This window comes from Sorex fumeus, unplaced genomic scaffold (assembly GCF_029834395.1).
Source record: "Sorex fumeus unplaced genomic scaffold, SorFum_2.1 ptg000123l, whole genome shotgun sequence".
Lineage (NCBI taxonomy): Eukaryota > Metazoa > Chordata > Mammalia > Eulipotyphla > Soricidae > Sorex > Sorex fumeus.
Window position 1 is genome coordinate 3,415,302 of NW_026606180.1, and position 16,723 is coordinate 3,432,024.

A 16,723-nucleotide genomic window follows, 5' to 3' on the forward strand; every position below is an offset into this window, starting at 1 on the left:
GTAGTGCTGCCCGCTGGCAGCAGGCAGTGTCAGGAGTGGGAGCGGGCCCCGCAGACCATCTGGGCCCAGGCGCCCGCCCCACGGGCAGCCTTGTCCCAGGAGCCTCTCCTGCCTCTGGCCGGCGGGGGATGTGGGGGGCTGCCCAGGGTCCCTCCTGTCCCCGGCCCTGGCAGCTCTGACCGGCCTCTCCGCAGGCGTGAACCCCAGTGCCAACTACCACGCCCTGTACCGCTACTTCGTGGAGCTCTGGATCTACCTGGGGTTGGCCTGGCTGTCCCTCTTTGTCAACTGGAAGGTGAGCATGTTCGTGGAGGTGCACAAGGCCATTAAGAAGCGGCGGCGGCGGCGGAAGGAGTCCTTCGAGAGCTCCCCCCACTCCAAGAAGGCCCTGCAGATGGCGGGGGGCCCGGCGGCCAAGGAGATGAACATCCTGAGCTTCCTCTCCAAGAAGGAGGAGACCTACAACGACCTGATCAAGCAGATCGGGAAGAAGGCCATGAAGACGAGCGGGGCGGGGGAGCGGCTCCCAGGGCCGGCCCTGGGCTCGCCGGGGCCCGTGCTGCCCGGTGTGCCCGCCTCCCTGGCCCCGCTGGTGTTGTACTCCAAGAGTCGGGCGCCCAGCCTGGAGGAGGTGTCCCAGACCCTGAGGAGCAAAGGCCACGTGTCGCGGCCCCCTGGCGAGGACGCTGGGGAGAGCAACCCCGGGGACGAGCCCGCCGCCTCCGAGGGGCTGTCAGGCCAGCTGGACCGCATCAGCGAGGAGGGCGAGCTGTGGGACGCCCAGGACTACCACCCGCTCATCGCCCAGAGTGCCGGGAGCGCCACGCGCGAGGCCGGCCTCTCAGACGAGGAGGCCTCCAAGTCCTCCCTGGAGGAGCCCCTGGTCACAGAGCAGAGGCCCGCTGAGGGCGCGGGGACCGAGGCGCCCCTGAACCTGGGCGAGTTCCCCTCCTCCGACGAGTCCACCTTCACGAGCACCGAGTCGGAGTTCTCTGTGCCTTACGAGCAGCTGCTGAGCGAGTACCCCCAGGCCGGGCCCAAGGGCACGTGAGGCGGGGCCGGCCCCCCGCCCGCTTCCGAGGGCTCCTGTTACCCCTGGCCTTCTGGGGTGCCCAGGTAGGGCTCCTGGTTCTGTGTGGGGAACGGGGAGAGTCGCCCTGGAATGTGGGGGGGGGGCCGGGGCCTGCTGCACCGTCCACGCCCACCAGAGCCCTCCAGTTCGAACTCCTCCAGCTGGATGGGTGCCCTTGTGTGGGAGTGGGGGGGTCCCTGTTCAGAGCTCGGCTCGCACCACAGACGGTTCAAAGACTCGTGGGCTGGCAGGACTGACCCCAGCAGTCTGGCCCCGTGGTGGGGGGCGGAGTCTTCACCATCTGCATTGAGGCCCCTGAGTTCACCCGTGTTAGCTGGCTGCAGTGAGGTGGGGGTACCTGCCTTCAGGACAGCTGACGGGCTCAGCGACGTCAGGGCCCTTCCCTGGGCCTGATGTTGGGGTGCCTGAGTGGTGCTGTGGTTCCTCAGTCTGAGCCAAACCTGAAGGGCCGGGGACCCTGTCCCAGACAGAGCGTCCCGAGGCCAGCGGAGGGGTCAGGTTCAGGAAGGGATGATGGGCAGGGCCAGGCCTCCCTCTGCATGCCCGGCTGTGCGGGGCGCCTGGTGCCTGGTGCCCAGGTGGGAGGGAGCGAACGAAGCTCCAGCTGCTGCTGGGTCTTGGGAGGGGGTGGGGGAGGACTGTGGAGAGGGAGGTGGAGATGTACACACAGCTGGAGCAGACGACAGCGTGGAGCCACACACACCAGCCTGGCAGAACTCCCTGCAGCTGAGTTCTTGGCTTCTCAGAGCTGGACGCCAGCCCCTCTGCCCCGGCTTGCCGTTCGGTGGTGATTTAACTGCTGTTTCGCTAGGCCCGACATCCGCGCTTGGCTTCCCAGGCAGACGAAGGTGAAGAGGCAGGGCCCCACGGCTTGGGGGTGCCCGCGGTGGCCCTCCTAGAGTTGGCGTTCCTCGTTGACCTCGGACAAGGTCAGGGCCCCCCCCCAGCGTGGGATGGGCGCGCCTCAGAATGCTGGGCAGGAGGTGAGCCCCCCCCGCCCCCACCCCCCAACCGAATACCTCTGCTGCAGCCCCGCTCGAGGCCCTGCAACTGCACACACTGTATGTCCCCCCGGGCCGCCACTCCCTTGTAATTTATTTTAACACTTTTACAATAAAACTTGAGACGGACATGAGCCTCGCCTGTTGTGTGCTGCTGTGTGGTGCATTGGAGCCAGAGGGCGGCACGGTATCTGGGGGAGGGGGTTGGCATAGATGCGGGGGAGCACATCTGGGTCCCCGTGGGGCAGGAGACAGGACGACAGGTGGGGGGGGGGGGAGGCCGTTCCTTGGGCTCTGTGCCCGTGGTGCCCGCGTGGGTGTGGTGCCCCACTGTATGGGCAGAAAGCACGAGGTGATTCACAGGAGAGGCAGTGAACAGGCTGGATCGCGTGCAGGTCCCCGGCCCTGAGGAAATCCCCTCACTGCAGTGAGGAGGTGACGTGTTCAGACCCTCTCACGTGGGCCAGAATGGCGAGGTGCAGAGAGGCCTGGAGGAGCAGGCCTGGGCCGGGGGAGCGGGGGGTGGGGCACCAGGCCAAGGAAAGCACAGAAGGGTCTCCTGAGGGTCGGAGAGATTGCAAGGGGCAGGGCACGTGGCGACATGCGGCCAGTGCCACACGCTCCCCGGGCATGGCCGGGTTTGGCCCCGGAGAGCCCCAAGCACCATGGAGGCGGTCCCAGCATCACGACCTCGAACACATCCTGTGTCCCCTGGGCCCCCTGAGCACTACCTGGGAGTGTGGGAGATCCCCCCCCCCCCCCCGACCAGGCCCTGGAACAGTCCAGGGGGACTGCTGAGCCACCAGGGAGCCCACTCTGGGAAACCAGCCCCTCAACAGCCCAGGATTAAGGGTGGGGGACGCAGAGGCCATTGACTGCTGCCTTTATGCAGGCAGCCACCCATTTCTCAAGTGGCTGATCAAGCACCCCTCGCCCCCTGCTGCTCAGGGAGTGTGAAGAAACTGGCAGCCAGGGAGAGCACGAGGAGAGTGGAGCATTCCTGGGTACCCCTGGACATGGCGGGGAGATGGGAGCTGGCGTGGGGGTGGGAGGGAGCATCTCAGGCCAGCGTGGGAGCAGAGGAATATTTGGAAGAGGAGGCGCAGCCCTGGCAGGGATGTGGCAGAAAGCCAGTTCCTCACAGGCCAGTGAGAGCGGCCAGGGAAGGCAAGCTCTGAGGCCACGCTCCCTCGTGTGGGCCACAGCAGCCTCCTTCTCGGGGGCTCTGTCCTGCTCCCCACCCTCCCGCCAGGAAGCCTGTGTCCTTCGTGAGTTCCAGGTAGGCACCCGGCTTGTCCCAGGCCATATTCCTGGCTGTTCTGAGTGCGTGGAAATCAGGAAAACGATGAAAATGAACGGGTTCCCCTTTGCTTATATTTCTGGTCCTTTCCCCCAGTTTCTTCTTAGGACTGATGTCCGTGCCGTATCCCCCAGAAGTCTGGCAGCACTGTCTCTGCCTCTTGAGGTCTTTTTTGCATTCAGCAATTGCCGTGAGCCTGCCTCATTTTACCACGGAGGGAACTGAGGCAACTGAGAGGTTTCCACAAACCTGGTAGCAGCCAAACAGCTCTCCCTCTTGCTTCCACATTCCTCAGTGTGCCCTCTGTAAGCACCAAATGGGGTGGGGCATGCCCTCGGAGTTGCATAGTCTGATGGAGGAGACAGCCCCCGCTGTTCTCCAGGCTGTTGTTAAAAGTGGGTGTCAGGGAGCCAGATAGTGCAGTGGGCAGGGTTGCATACCGCTGATGGGAATTCAGGCCCAAGCATCCATAAGATCCCTGAGCACCACTGGGCATGGCCACAAAACAAAAGAGAGTGGACATCAGGGGCCATAAAGTGGTGAGTTCAGTTCCTGGCGCCCACCCCGTGCACCGAGTAGGTTCTGGCAGCAGAGTCCTTTCCTCAGGGCTGTGTGAATGAACCCCACTCCTGGGCCTCCTGAGAGCAATTCTCAACAGAGCCCATGGCTGCTGAGTCACCTGAGAGGACCCCAGCAGGCTCTCTGCTCACCTGATTTTCCCTGTCCCACCTCTCCCGTCCACACAGCTGGGTCCCCTGGCGTCCCTCCCCCCACCCCCCCCAGCCTCCTGGGGACCTCTGGTGCCATTCCAGGCTCCCTGTTTACCGAGTCATGTCACGGCCATTCCTCGGGGATTACTCACCCTCCCGCGAGCCAGGTGCCGTGTTTTATAGTGCCAGTTCATGGTGCTGGTGGTTTTTAGTCTTTCAAACAAGGAAGCAGCACTGAGCGGCAGTATTTCCTTGCTTCCCCTGAGCAGCAAGGCCCACAGCCAAGATTCAGCACTCAGAGGGTTAGAGGAAGTTGTAGAAAGGAAGGGGTTAAGCTGGGGGAAGAGGAGACCATACGTGATAAAGCGGAGCTCATGCCCACAGACCCTGTCAGTGCCCCCAGAGTAGCCCCCGCCCCCCATGTGCCCATCAGCTCCCTCCCTGGGCCTGGGCTGGACATCCATCCACAGGTGTTGGCCTGTTCCTGGCGGGAGAGCTCTCTGCCCCTACCCGCCACCCTCAGCAGGAGGTGCAGTGTCTTTGACCTTGGGGCCACGCCCAGAAGTGCTCAAGGATCACTCCTGGTGGGACTCAGGAGACCATATGGGGTGCCGGGGATTGAACCCTGCTGAGTTGCGGGCAAGGCAAGTGCCCTACCCAAAGCCCCATCCAGACTGATCAGTGGGTCCTCTGGGAGTGACCTGGGCTTTTTTCAAACCCCGGGTTCCTGGAAATTCAGGCTGGGAAGAGCTTGCTCGTTCTATGGAGAAGCCGTCTGCGGAGAAGAGAGGGGGATGAGACTGAGGCTGGTCTGGAACATTCCAGCCCCACTGAGGCCCTGTGCTGCCCAGCCCAGCCAGCCCCCATGGTCTGGAATGCAAGCACTTGCCTCAGAGATACTGCTCTAAGTCTCCAGTTTGGGGGCAGCTGATCACACTGGCTGGGCCTGCCAGCACCGAGCAACTGTCTGCTGGGCTTGAGAGCAGTTCAGAGGAGGGAATGCCGAGAGCCACCCAGGCCCAGGAGAGGAGGGTCTTGGGGACCGTCTGCCACTGGAGTGTGGCTGGGAGCGGCTGGCATCTGCCATCCCAAGAATGAAGATGTCTCCTTTCCTTTTAAGAAAATTTTATTTAGGAAGAATGAGGAAGGAGAGGTGGGCAGGATGGAGGCAGAGAGACACGAAAGAGGAAAGAGGGAGAGGGCTGGAAAGAGGGTACAGCAGGCAGGCTGATTGCCAGCATGTGGCTTCCCGGGTTTCGTCTCATGGCTCCTTGAGCTTAGGAGCCTTGGACACAGCTGGGTGCGGCCCCAAACAAACAAAAAAGGTCAGGTCATTTCGGTGTATGTGTTATTTTTTATTTATATTTGTATTAGGGCCAGGCTCAGCAAAGCTCAGGGGTTACCCCTGGCTTTTGCTCCAAAGTGGGGAGAGAGCCAATTCCCGCCCCCGACCCCCCGCCCCGGTTTTCACTCAGCCCTGGCGGTTCAGGGGACTATGGGGTGCTGGGATCGAACTCAGTCCTTCCTGGAAGCGTGCACCCAGCCATGTGCACTACCTCTTCAAGTCCTTCAAGTGGCAGAGTGGTGGCCAGAGCCCTCTGCTGGGTATTTTCTTCCCAAGATCCACGGCTTGGAAGTTCTTTCCCCGTGGGCGTCTCTAGAATCTTTCTATGAATAGTTCTGGCAAGCTTGAGGTCTTCGCCCCTCAGCCACGGAAGCTAAGTAGCCATGGCTACCCCTTAGGGCACTCCAGCTCCTGTGAACACTGAGCAGGCCGCCAGTGGACCCCCCACACGGGGAGGTCAGCCCATTCATTCATTACCTAGAGTGGGGGTCCAGGGCCCAGAACTGTGCCAATCACTTTTGAAACCTGCTCTTGACTCGACAGGCAGCTCCCTGCCACCCCCCAACTCTAAGACCCAGGAAGTAAAGGAGTTTCTGCCCTGTGGTGATTGCCGCATAATCCCCAGGGCATTCCTGGCTCTGCCTCCGGAGGCTCTGACTCAGCGGGTCTGGGGTAGAACCCAGAAATAGTCAGGTTCTGAGGCCTGAGGCCAGGCCCCTCTGTCTCGGCTTCTCGGCTTCTAGGCTGAGCCTCCCTGCCTGTTTACCTGTGGTTACGTAAAGCCTCCTCCCACTGTGATCCCTTCACCTGTGGGCCTGGCCGCTGAGCTGCTCTGACTGTTGACACCACAAGGGATCCAGTTCCAGTGGCCTGTGTTTATGGAGACTCGGGACACCTGATGTGATGACTGAGGAGGAAGGAAAGTGAGCAATCACCCGCCCAACTCAGGGACCACTGATGCCCTACCCACAGGATCCTGACGCACTAGAGTCAGCTCCTGGGGGACTCACGCTGTCCATGAGGTTGTGGGTGTTTGTTTGCCTTGCACTTGGCTACTAGGGTTCATTCCCCCAAGCCAGCCAGGAGAAACCCCTGAGCACCACCAGCACAACGCCCCCCGCCCCTCCCCAAGAGCCCACTCGCTCTGGAGAAGGGTCTCACCCCGGGGTTGGGAACACACACAGACCAGCTCCCAAGAAACCATGGTTCAAGTTTCAGAATTTCGCAAACTGGTTGCATGAGAAATGAAATGATGTTAACCTGCAATGAACTTTGTCAAGACCAAAGGCCATGGGCACTCACAGCCTGCAGCTTTCTCTCTGCCTTCCACATTACCATTCGCCAGGCCTTTGCGGTCCCCGGCAGCTACAGTGGGCAAAGAGGAAACGCTCTGTGAAGTGTGTTCGCTTTCTCACCCAGACTCCCTGTGTGGCAGCTCAGGATTGGCCAGAATGCGTATTTGCATCACCCATGGATATGCGCGAACCCTACAAGTGAGGAATTTCTCCTCTCCTCAGAGAAAGTGTGTTTGGTGCCACATGAACGGTGGGCCTTGGGGGTGGGGGAAGGCAGGCTTTGTCCTTTTTGGAAAGCAGCTAGCAGTGCCTAGGCAGCAACGAGGACATCAAATTGTCACCTGTCCTCTGCCGGACCCCTCAGACCAGTAGCAGGTACCCAATCCCAGGGCAAGGAACAGGTAACAGGTGAGCAGTTACATGAACCTGTCCCCAGCCACAGCAGGAAGCCCCTGCTTCATGCTCGGAGGCGGGAGGGAGACTTTGTGAGCGTGGAAGATATTTCAGCCGGAGTGCTGGGCATTCAAATCCCTGTCCAGGAGTGTGTAGGGGCCTCTGCCAAGTCCCCAACTACTCAGGTGTCTTTATGATTACAAGAGCGACCCTCTGGCCTACCCTGTCAGGAATTTGTGCTAGGGCGATGGGGTGGGCTGAAATCCAGTCTAAGGCTGCTAGGATCATATTGCTGAGCACAAACACTGCCTGACACAGAGGCTCCTTTGCCTGACATCTGTCAACATAGGGGGGAATTTCAGGTCTTCCAGAAAGTTCCCACCTACTGTGCAGGAGAGGACAGGACTCCATGAGGATGTCCGTGACCCCAGTCAGAAGTGGCTGCCCCTCTTTACAATAGCCAGAAACTGGAAGAAACCTGAATGCCCAAGAACAGATGACTGGTTAAAGAAACTTTGGTACATCTACACAATGGAGTACTATGTAGCTCTTAGAAAAGATGAAGTCATGAACTTTACATACAAGTGGTACAATATGGAAAGTATGAAAGCGAAATGAGTCAGAAAGAGAGGGATAGACATAGAAAGATTGCATTCATCTGGGGGATATAAAGTAACAAAGTATGAGATTAATACCCAAGAATAGCTGAGATCAGCACCAGGAGGATTACTCCATAACTTAGAGGCCAGCCGGGTATCCTAGAGGAAAGGGCAGTTCAGATAGAGAAGGGAGCACCAAATAAAGGGTGTTTGGAGGATCCTCCCAGGAGGGGAGATTCATGTCGAAAGTAGACTATGGACTGAACATGTTTGCCACTCAATGCCTCTTTTGCAGACCACAACACCCAAAAGGAGAGAGAGAACACAGGGGATTGCCCTGCCACAGAGGCAGGGGGGGATGGGGGGATGGGGGTGGGGGGGATATTATCCATGGTGGTGGAAAATGGGCACTGGTGGAGGGATGGGTATCTGAATCTACAACTTTAAAAAAAAAATAAAGGGAAAAAAAAAAAGAAGTGGCTGCCCGAGGCCTGGAGTACAGCAGTGATCCCTGAGCACAGCTGGGTGTGGCCCCATCCCTCTCCCCACCCAAAGAAGTGGGTGCCACAGATGTCCAGTACTCATCCCTAGCATCCTCCCACCATCCTTCTCACACGAACGGTGGCATGCCTCAGTGCCCTGCAGGTCCCAAGCCTGCGCTGAGCTTTCACTCACATGCGCTGTCCTACCAACTGTGACTCTCCAGGCGTTTACTTGGAGCCAGGCTCTGCTTGACTTCCAGGGCACTTGCTGGGCTCTCTTCCATGCACGTGCTCTGTGCGCACGTTGGTGATGAGAGATGGAAGTGGGACTCACATAGGGTGAGCATGGTAGTGTGGAGGCTTCTGGTTCCCCAAGAAGCAGATGCCTTAGCTGGGTCCCCCCAGAAGGGGCTGTACTGAAGGCCGGTGGCACTTTCTGGCAGAGATGCATGATCCTGCCTGACAGCAGTGGAAGCATCCTTGCTGGCCGTGCAGAGGAACGTCCGGCTTTTGGGGGGGGGGGGGGTTCTCACAGAGTCCCAGTACTCCTGGCAATGGGCCCTGCTCTGCCCAGCCACATGCAGGACTGCCTAGATCTGGGCTCAAACTTGACTCGAGATTTCAGAGGCAGCAGTTGGGCCCTGTGGGCTTCCTGTAGGTTTATGCGGTATATTCTCACGGTCCTCACCACAGTTATGAGGATGCACATAGAATCAGACAGCGGAGAGAAAAGGGAGTAGACACTCAGAGAGAGCCAGGTAGGGAAGTGAGGAAAACAGGAGCAGTTAGATCCAGAACCTCCAGAGGAAAGAGATTCCCGAAGACAAAGCAGTTCCAGAGGTCCATAAGACTCCTCTGGATCTCAGTGAGATGGCTCTGTAGTAAAACTCTCTTCTTTCCTGAGTGAGTGAAAGAGGTCTCATCCTGATTGTGAAAATAGCCCTCTTCCCCCAGCACCTCATCACTGGCACCCCAAGACTCTGGCCTGCCATCTCCTTGAGTGCCCTAGGATGTTAGGTAATGAGATGTCATTTCCCCATGCCCTCTATACCCATAGGGCTAACTTCCCAAGAAAGATTCTCTTAGCGGTTAACTAAGCTGTTAACCCCGTCTCCCATTTTCTTCTTAGATCTCTGGTTCTGGGTAAGTTCACATTTGTGGTGGCGGCTGGTTGAGGTGTCTGTCTCATCTCCACCATGGGGGAGAAGGGCAGGGACCATGCAACCCACTCTTAACTGTGTGATGATCATGAGCCCTTAACCTGCCTTGAGATATGGGGCTAAAACCTACTTTAGAAGCTAGCGTGCAGCTTCTAAAGATACTAAGAGGCCATCATGTTTGGTCCTTAGTCTACTTTCAGCATCCATCTCCCATTCTGAGCAATCCCTCCAATCATCATTTATTTAGTGGTCCGTTCTCCATCCCAACTGCCTTTTCCCCCAGCAAGTGAGGTTGGCTTCCAAACCATAGAGCAGTCCTGGCCCGTATCTTTACTGTCCTTGGGTGTTAGTCTGATATCATGTTACTTTATATTCCACAAATGAGTATAGTCATTCTCAAACCATAATGCCCAAAAGTAGAGAGTAAGAAGGAAGGTACCTGCCACAGAGGCAGGGGGTGGGATAGGGTGGGGTTGGCAGGAAGGATACTGGGAACATTGGTGGTGGAAAATGCACACTGGTAGAGGGATGGGTGTTTGATCATTGTATGACTGAAACTTAATCATGAAAATTTGTAAATGTCTCATGGTTATTCAATAATAAAAAAGACATTTATATTAAAAAAAACCCAAGAGGGCTTTTGGTCAAAATACCCAGTCAAATATACCTATGGAATATGATTTTTCTTAAAGGAAATAGACATAAACTGCATTCACACGCACCATAAGTTTGGCACCTCCAGGGATGAAAGGCACCACAAAAAATAACTAATAAGAGAAAAAAAAAGCTAGCATGCAGGTATCTGGCCTGACTTCATGTGAATGTCATTTCTTGCACCTCAGGGAACACTTGAAAATGACTCAGTCTAGATGACTGGACTGCTGTCACTGTCCAGGTCAGATTCTGACAATGTGGTGCCTGCCCTCTCCTGCTCCCTCGGGGAGACTTTCCACAGTGATTTATCCGGGATTTACTTGGATTGAACCTAGTTAGAATGACTCTACATTCATCTTTTGTTTTCCAATCTCTTGTCTCTCTTAATCTTCCCAACAGCCCCATGAAGGCAAACTGTGCATTCCTGTTTTGCTTATGAAGATCTGTTGGTTCATGAACTTGCCTGAGGTCACAGAGCTGATGGGAAGGAGGATCAGTTTAGGACTTCAGATCCCCAAGCTCTCATCCTACCAAAGGGCATTTTGCAGACCCTGAGTTGCAATAGAGTCAGAGAAATCAGCTTGATTCATCTTCAAAGAACCTCTCTGAGATTCCTTCTTAATTGTCAATGTCCCATCTTCCCAGCATCTTCCTGGCCCTGATTTGGAACACACTCTTCATTTAGATCCAACAAAAGCTCCCAGCGCCTCCAAACCTACCTCTCAATTATAAAAGCAAAGGTTCCTTCTGAGCCAAAGAGGCAGCTCAATGGGCCAAAGTGCAGATTTTGCATGCTGGAAGCCCTGGTTGATCCCTGGCACTATATGGTCCCCCGAGTACGATCATGAACAGCTCCCAAGCACTGAGACAGGAGTAGCCCTGAGCACTCTTGGGTATGACCCAAAAAGAAACAAAAAAAAAGCTGTTGCTGACAAAAATTCTTCTTTCAAGGAAACTCTCTTGAGAACCTATTATAAGGCCTAGTGCCATTTAGACATTGACTATTAGTGATAATCTAGTGATTCACTTGAATCCAATGGTTCTCAACTCTGGCTACATATTATAACCACCAAAGTCTTTTCAAATGCTGTCATCCAGGTTCTGCTCCAACCCATGAAATAAACATCTTCACAGTAGATGGTGGTAAGGGGATGTAGCTGTGGTCAGCAATAAAAATCTATTTTAAAATTCCCTAGACGATTCCATTGCTCTCTCAAGAGTAAGAACCTCCAATCTAGTTATCTCATAGTCCCCTGTCACCCTTACAGAGATGGTAACTGAGGCTCACCAAGTGGCATCTTACCCAGACTCAGACATGGGAGCTGATTCCTCGACCTTTAACTCCCAGTGCTCTCTCTGATAACACTTGGTCAGTATTTGCTGAAGGCATCCCAGCATCAATGTAGAGTGTGAGTGGGAGAAGCATGATGAGTGTCGTGGAGAGAGCCAACAGCTTCCCCTCTCTCCTGGCCTTCCTGAAGATGGGACAGCCAAAGGAACTGTCCTTCAACATTGGGACCCAATTTGACAGAGCCAGTCAGACAGAGTAAGAGAGGAAAACAATCCCAGATGGACCAATGAGATGGCCTGGCTCAACATTCGAAGTGAGACTGTTAAGACATTAAGCCAGGAACTGTGGGCAGCTGAGCCATGAAGCCATGGATGTTGGGGGCAGAGATAGGCACTCAGGATCATACGTGAACCTGTGCACAGGGAGAAGAAAGTGCAGAGAGAAGCAGAGGCCAAGCAGACACAACACAGGAGAGGCAGAGAGAAAGAACAGGGTATGACTCGGTTACCCTGAGTGCTGTAACATTATGTTGACCTTTTGTAACTAGTGGTTTCTTTGACAATGGCTTGAACCAATCTGTGTGAGGAGCAGCCCAGGCAAAAGCCTGTTAGCACCCATGACACACATTTCCCTCACTTTGGGTGTGTTGGTGTCTTGGGTGGTGATGGGGTGCTCCCAAGCAGTGTTCAGGGGACCCAGGGACCACCTTCCTGAGATATTTGGACAACCAGGCTGGAGGGGTCAATGCTAAAGGCCCAAGGGTGTGACATGCTTGAGCCCTGGGGTGCAGGGGATGCCCAAGGCTACCCTAGTGGCACAGGGCCACTAGGCACACATACTGGTGCTCTGAGGGACCGTTAGGTGCTGTGCTTGTGGGTCAAACTGGGGTCCTGCACATGCATAGATTGTGCCTTGTGCCCTGTGCTCCTCCCCAGCCCTATTCGCCTCACATTGTCCCCAACCTCAACAGTATTCCATTGAAGGACTGAGTTCCCTGTCTTCAAAGTGTTCAGGCGTAAGGTAGGTGTCTGCTTCCCAGAGACCCTGGCAAGATGAAATCAAATATCCTGCTCAACCACATGATTCTGAGTTTCCACAATGGGCTGGTTAAAAGGGGTATTTTAAGATTGTTTTTTTTCCCTTCTCGTCATGACCAGTGCCCCATGCCTGACACCTGGTCTCTGGCAAGGAAGCCTGTGCCCCTGGGGATGGGAGTGGGGACCACAGTAAACAAAGAGCGCAAGAAAGTTCCTTCAGTCCCGACCCCCCCACCCCCCATCAGCTCACAGATCCCCATGGTGGGAGAGAGACGGGGGTGTGCAAACAATGGGAACCTATGAGTCACGGAGGTAGACAGGATAACGTTCCTCCAAAAAGACTCCCTCTGGCCATGTCCGGAGGAGCTGACGTAGGCTGCTGCCAGGCAATGACACCAGGCATGACCCCCAGTTCTGATCGGGCACTGCCCTGCCCTGGGTGACCTGGATTTTCTCTTTTCTCTTTGAATTTTTATTTTTAGTCAAGTTATCCATTTGTAAATACTCTCAAAAAGTGTTGCCCAGACTGTAACTGATAGCAGTCTTTCTCTCTCCCCTTCTCCTCCCTCTCCCTGGCTCCTAGAGGCAACTTCCACTGGACTTTCCACCTCGCTCTGAAGCTAGTTTTATTATTTGATGATTGGAATAAACCCACTTGAGTTACTGTAGATGATCTCTGTACTATCAAAGAATCAGTTACCGCCATTCTAGCCCTGATACCTATAGACTTCCTACCTCTCAGATTTGGATCGAACTCAATTTATAGATGGATCTCTTTTCAGCGTTTTAATTTCTATAATTTTGTAAATGTTATTGGATATATACTCAGGCTACATATGTTTGCATAGCATTTTGATTTCCAGTTTAAAAATTGCTTGGGGCTGGAGCGATAGCACAACGGGTAGGGCGTTTGCCTTGCACGCAGCCAACATGGCCAACACAGGTTCGATTCCCAGCATCCCATATGGTCCCCCGAGCACCGCCAGGAGCAATTCCTGAGTGCATGAGCCAGGAGTAGCCCCCGAGCATCGCCGGATGTGACCCAAAAAGAAAAAAAAATTGCTTATTTTTTATGCTTCTATTATCAATTAATTTCCAAGCTCCCTATTATGATTGTAACCCTCTATTCAGAAGAGTAATCTATCTGTCCCATTTTTTTAATTTATTTATTTTTGGTTGACATTGCCTTCAGAACTGACCATCTTTTTATTACTGGCTACAGGCCGACTCATGGGCAGCATCTTGAAGTGTTCCTTCATTTGCATGGGAATCCCATTGGAAACTCTATTTTCTGAGTCCAATACCTTCAGTATTTCTTAGTTTACTTCCTCCTTTCTATTTTTTTTCTTTTTGGGTCACACTTGGCGATGCACAGCGATTACTCCTAGTTCTGCACCCAGGAATACTCCTGGTGGTGCTCAGGGGACCATATGGGATGCTGGAAATCAAACCCGGGTTGGCTGCGTGCAAGGCAAACGTCCTACCTGCTGTGCTATTGCTTCAGCCCTCTTCCTCCTTTAATGAAGCACTTCCTCCAAAAGCTCTTCAAGAAATGGTGCAAGGAAGGTAAGATTAGAACTTTGATACTAAAAATATCTTTGTTCTACCTTCAAGCTTGATTGATAGTCTGGCTGGGTATCCAATTTTATATTGAATTTTTTTCACCTAAGAATTTTGAGAGTTTTTTTTTTTTTAGATTTTTTGAGAGATTCCCCCTCCCCTCCCCTTTGTCTTCTTGTGTGAATTCACTTGTGTGACAATGGGGATTTTCATTGTTATTCTTGAATAGGGGTCAGACACAGATTCTCAGGGATCTAGGTGTTTCTTGGTTGGATGGTGACTGAATTCAGGACTTTTCACAGGCTAGGCACTCTGCCTCTTGAGTCACATCCCAGCTTCTAATTTATGGGCCTTTATATGTGACTCGTTTTATGGTCTTTCCCTCTGAAAATATTTAAAATTAATAAGGTCTCAGGACCACATCTGGCAGCGCTTGGGACTACTTCTGGCAGTGCTCAAGAGGCTGTGTTAATAGGGTTCCTGCATGCAAATTATGACTCAGGGCAATGAATTCTCATTTTTGTTTCTGGAAACATTTTATTAATTTATTTATTTTTATTTTGGGGGACACCTGGAGATGCTCAGGGATTACTTCTGACTCTACACTCACAAATTATTCTGGCAATGCTTGGGGGATCATATGGAATGTGGGGGATCAAACCCAGGTCAGCCACATGCCAGGAAAATGCCCTACCCACTGTACTACCACTTCAGCTTCTGGATACATTTTAGGATCTTTTTCTGTCACCATGCATCAGGTGGCGTATTTTCTCATTCACTGTGCTGGGTGTTCAGAGCTTCTCTTCAATCTGGATGCTCATGGCCTTTGGCTTCTTTTTGTGAGCATTATGTAATGTCACCGAGTTAGGCCTCTTAGATGCATTCTCAGATTTTTCTAATCTTTATATTTTTGTCTTCTAGCCTACTTTCTAGGGGATTTTTCTAAACTTTATCTTTAAATTCTCACACCAATCAAAAAGAATTTCACCTATCTTGCTTTTTTGTGTTACTTCCAGAGATGTTTGGGAGATACAGCTCAGTGTTCATGGTCTTCTATGGTGCTCTGGAGACCCATGCATTGGTGCCAGAGAGTGAATCAAATCTCCAGCATGCAAAGTGTGCACTGAGCTCTCTCTCCAGCCCCTTGTTTACATCTTGCTTCTTTTTCTTTCTAAGTTTTGTTAAAAGAATTGAAACTATACTGAAGGGTGGGGAAATGGTTTGTTTACATTCCCCTCCAGCCAGGTTAGCACTGTTTGATAAGATTATAATATATGGCTTGGGTGAAATAGTATAGGGGTTAAAGCATTTGCCTAGCATGTAGCCAACCTGGGTTCAAATTCATGACACCACATATGTTGAATAATGTTGGGTTGTCCTTGCTCCTCCACAAGGAGTTTATTTTTATTGAGTTACTCCCACAACAGTACGCCTGAGGCACACCCAGTTCCATCAAGCACTAATAATCCTATAATGCTTTTCTCTTTCCTTTTTGTCATTTGCATGGTTTAGCAATGTCTTTTTTGTATAGACACAGGAAGGTAGTTGATGCTACGCCTTTGTAACATGGAAGTTAATTGACTCTAAATAATATTTACTCCTGGGCATCCATCATATTTACTTGATTTAAGCCTCAGTTGCCCTTACTTCCTAACATCCCCAAAAGGAGGGTCCCAACAAGGGACAAGGATGGACCCAGGGCAAGTTGTAAGCTACCTTGGCATTGGAAAGGAACAAACTAAGTGCCATAAGAAGTATAATAAGTTAAGAGCATGGTCATGGAACAAACTGTCATGATCCATAAAGAAGTAACTGAATAAGGACCCTGCTGGGGTTAGGAAAGACGAACCTGGCCTGAGGACTGTAGTCTGGGATACATAGCGAGACGTCACCAGGAAGAACCAAACTTTAAGCTTAATATAGCTCTTACTGTGTTCATACAAAATGACTAGAAATATTATAAGAAGTGAATTCACTGTGATTGTTTAAATGGTTTACTAGCTGAGGAAAGATGAAACTAATACACCCTAGATGGAATCCCACCCTTGACCAGATCTCCTAGTAATCTGGAGTGCTGAACCTTCAGATGAGATTTTGTCCTAGAGTTAATCTCCTAGAACTTCCCCTGAAGGAGTGGCTTTACCTCTGTCTGTTGTTATGACAATGTTCAACCCCACCTATGCGTACCCCCCACCCTTCATGATTTCTATATAACTATGCGGTAAGGGGAGAGAGGGGACGACGATGGGGAAAAGAAGAGAAATTATTATGCTGCAAGGGAAGAGGTCGAACTATCTGGAAAGAAAGGAGAAGTTACTATGCTGTAAGGGGAGAGATCGAACTATGCTGGGGAAGAGAGAGAGAAATAAATTGACTACCAACCAGTCTTGGTTCCCAGTTCTGTCGCCATTGACTGGCCTGGGGAGGCAGCTCTTAACCACTGAATGCTCATGTCCTGCGCGCCCAAGCTTCATTGAAACTCACAAACATAAGCACCTGAGCACAACTCCAAGAGTGACCACTGAGCACAGAATCAGCAGTAAGCACTGAGCACCACCATATATGTTCCCACAACCCTCCCCAATATGTGTGTGTGTGTGTGTGTGTGTGTGCGCCATGGACACAAATTTAAACTTTCTAGAAGGCACATTTGGAGATAAGACTTCTCTTAAATCTTTCAGTAAATCTCCCAAATGACCACACAAAGAGCGGAGGAGAGGAAACATATCGCTGTTCATTGGCCACATATATGTAGGTCAACAATAAAGGCGCGTTTTAGACACAGAGGAATGAATCTGCTTCA

The 16,723-nt window shown here is 52.7% G+C and overlaps 1 protein-coding gene across 1 annotated transcript in view; it reads left to right on the forward strand.

Annotated features, from left to right (window-relative positions):
- The window catches only part of KCNK5 (potassium two pore domain channel subfamily K member 5), a 32,954-nt gene extending 30,724 nt beyond the window's left edge, over positions 1-2,230 (forward strand). Inside the window, exon 5 of the mRNA XM_056137320.1 lies at positions 195-2,230. Coding sequence (XP_055993295.1) covers positions 195-1,051 — 857 coding nt within the window. The 3' untranslated portion in view covers positions 1,052-2,230. The remainder of the gene's footprint in view (positions 1-194) is intronic.
- The last annotated feature ends 14,493 nt before the right edge of the window (positions 2,231-16,723 follow it).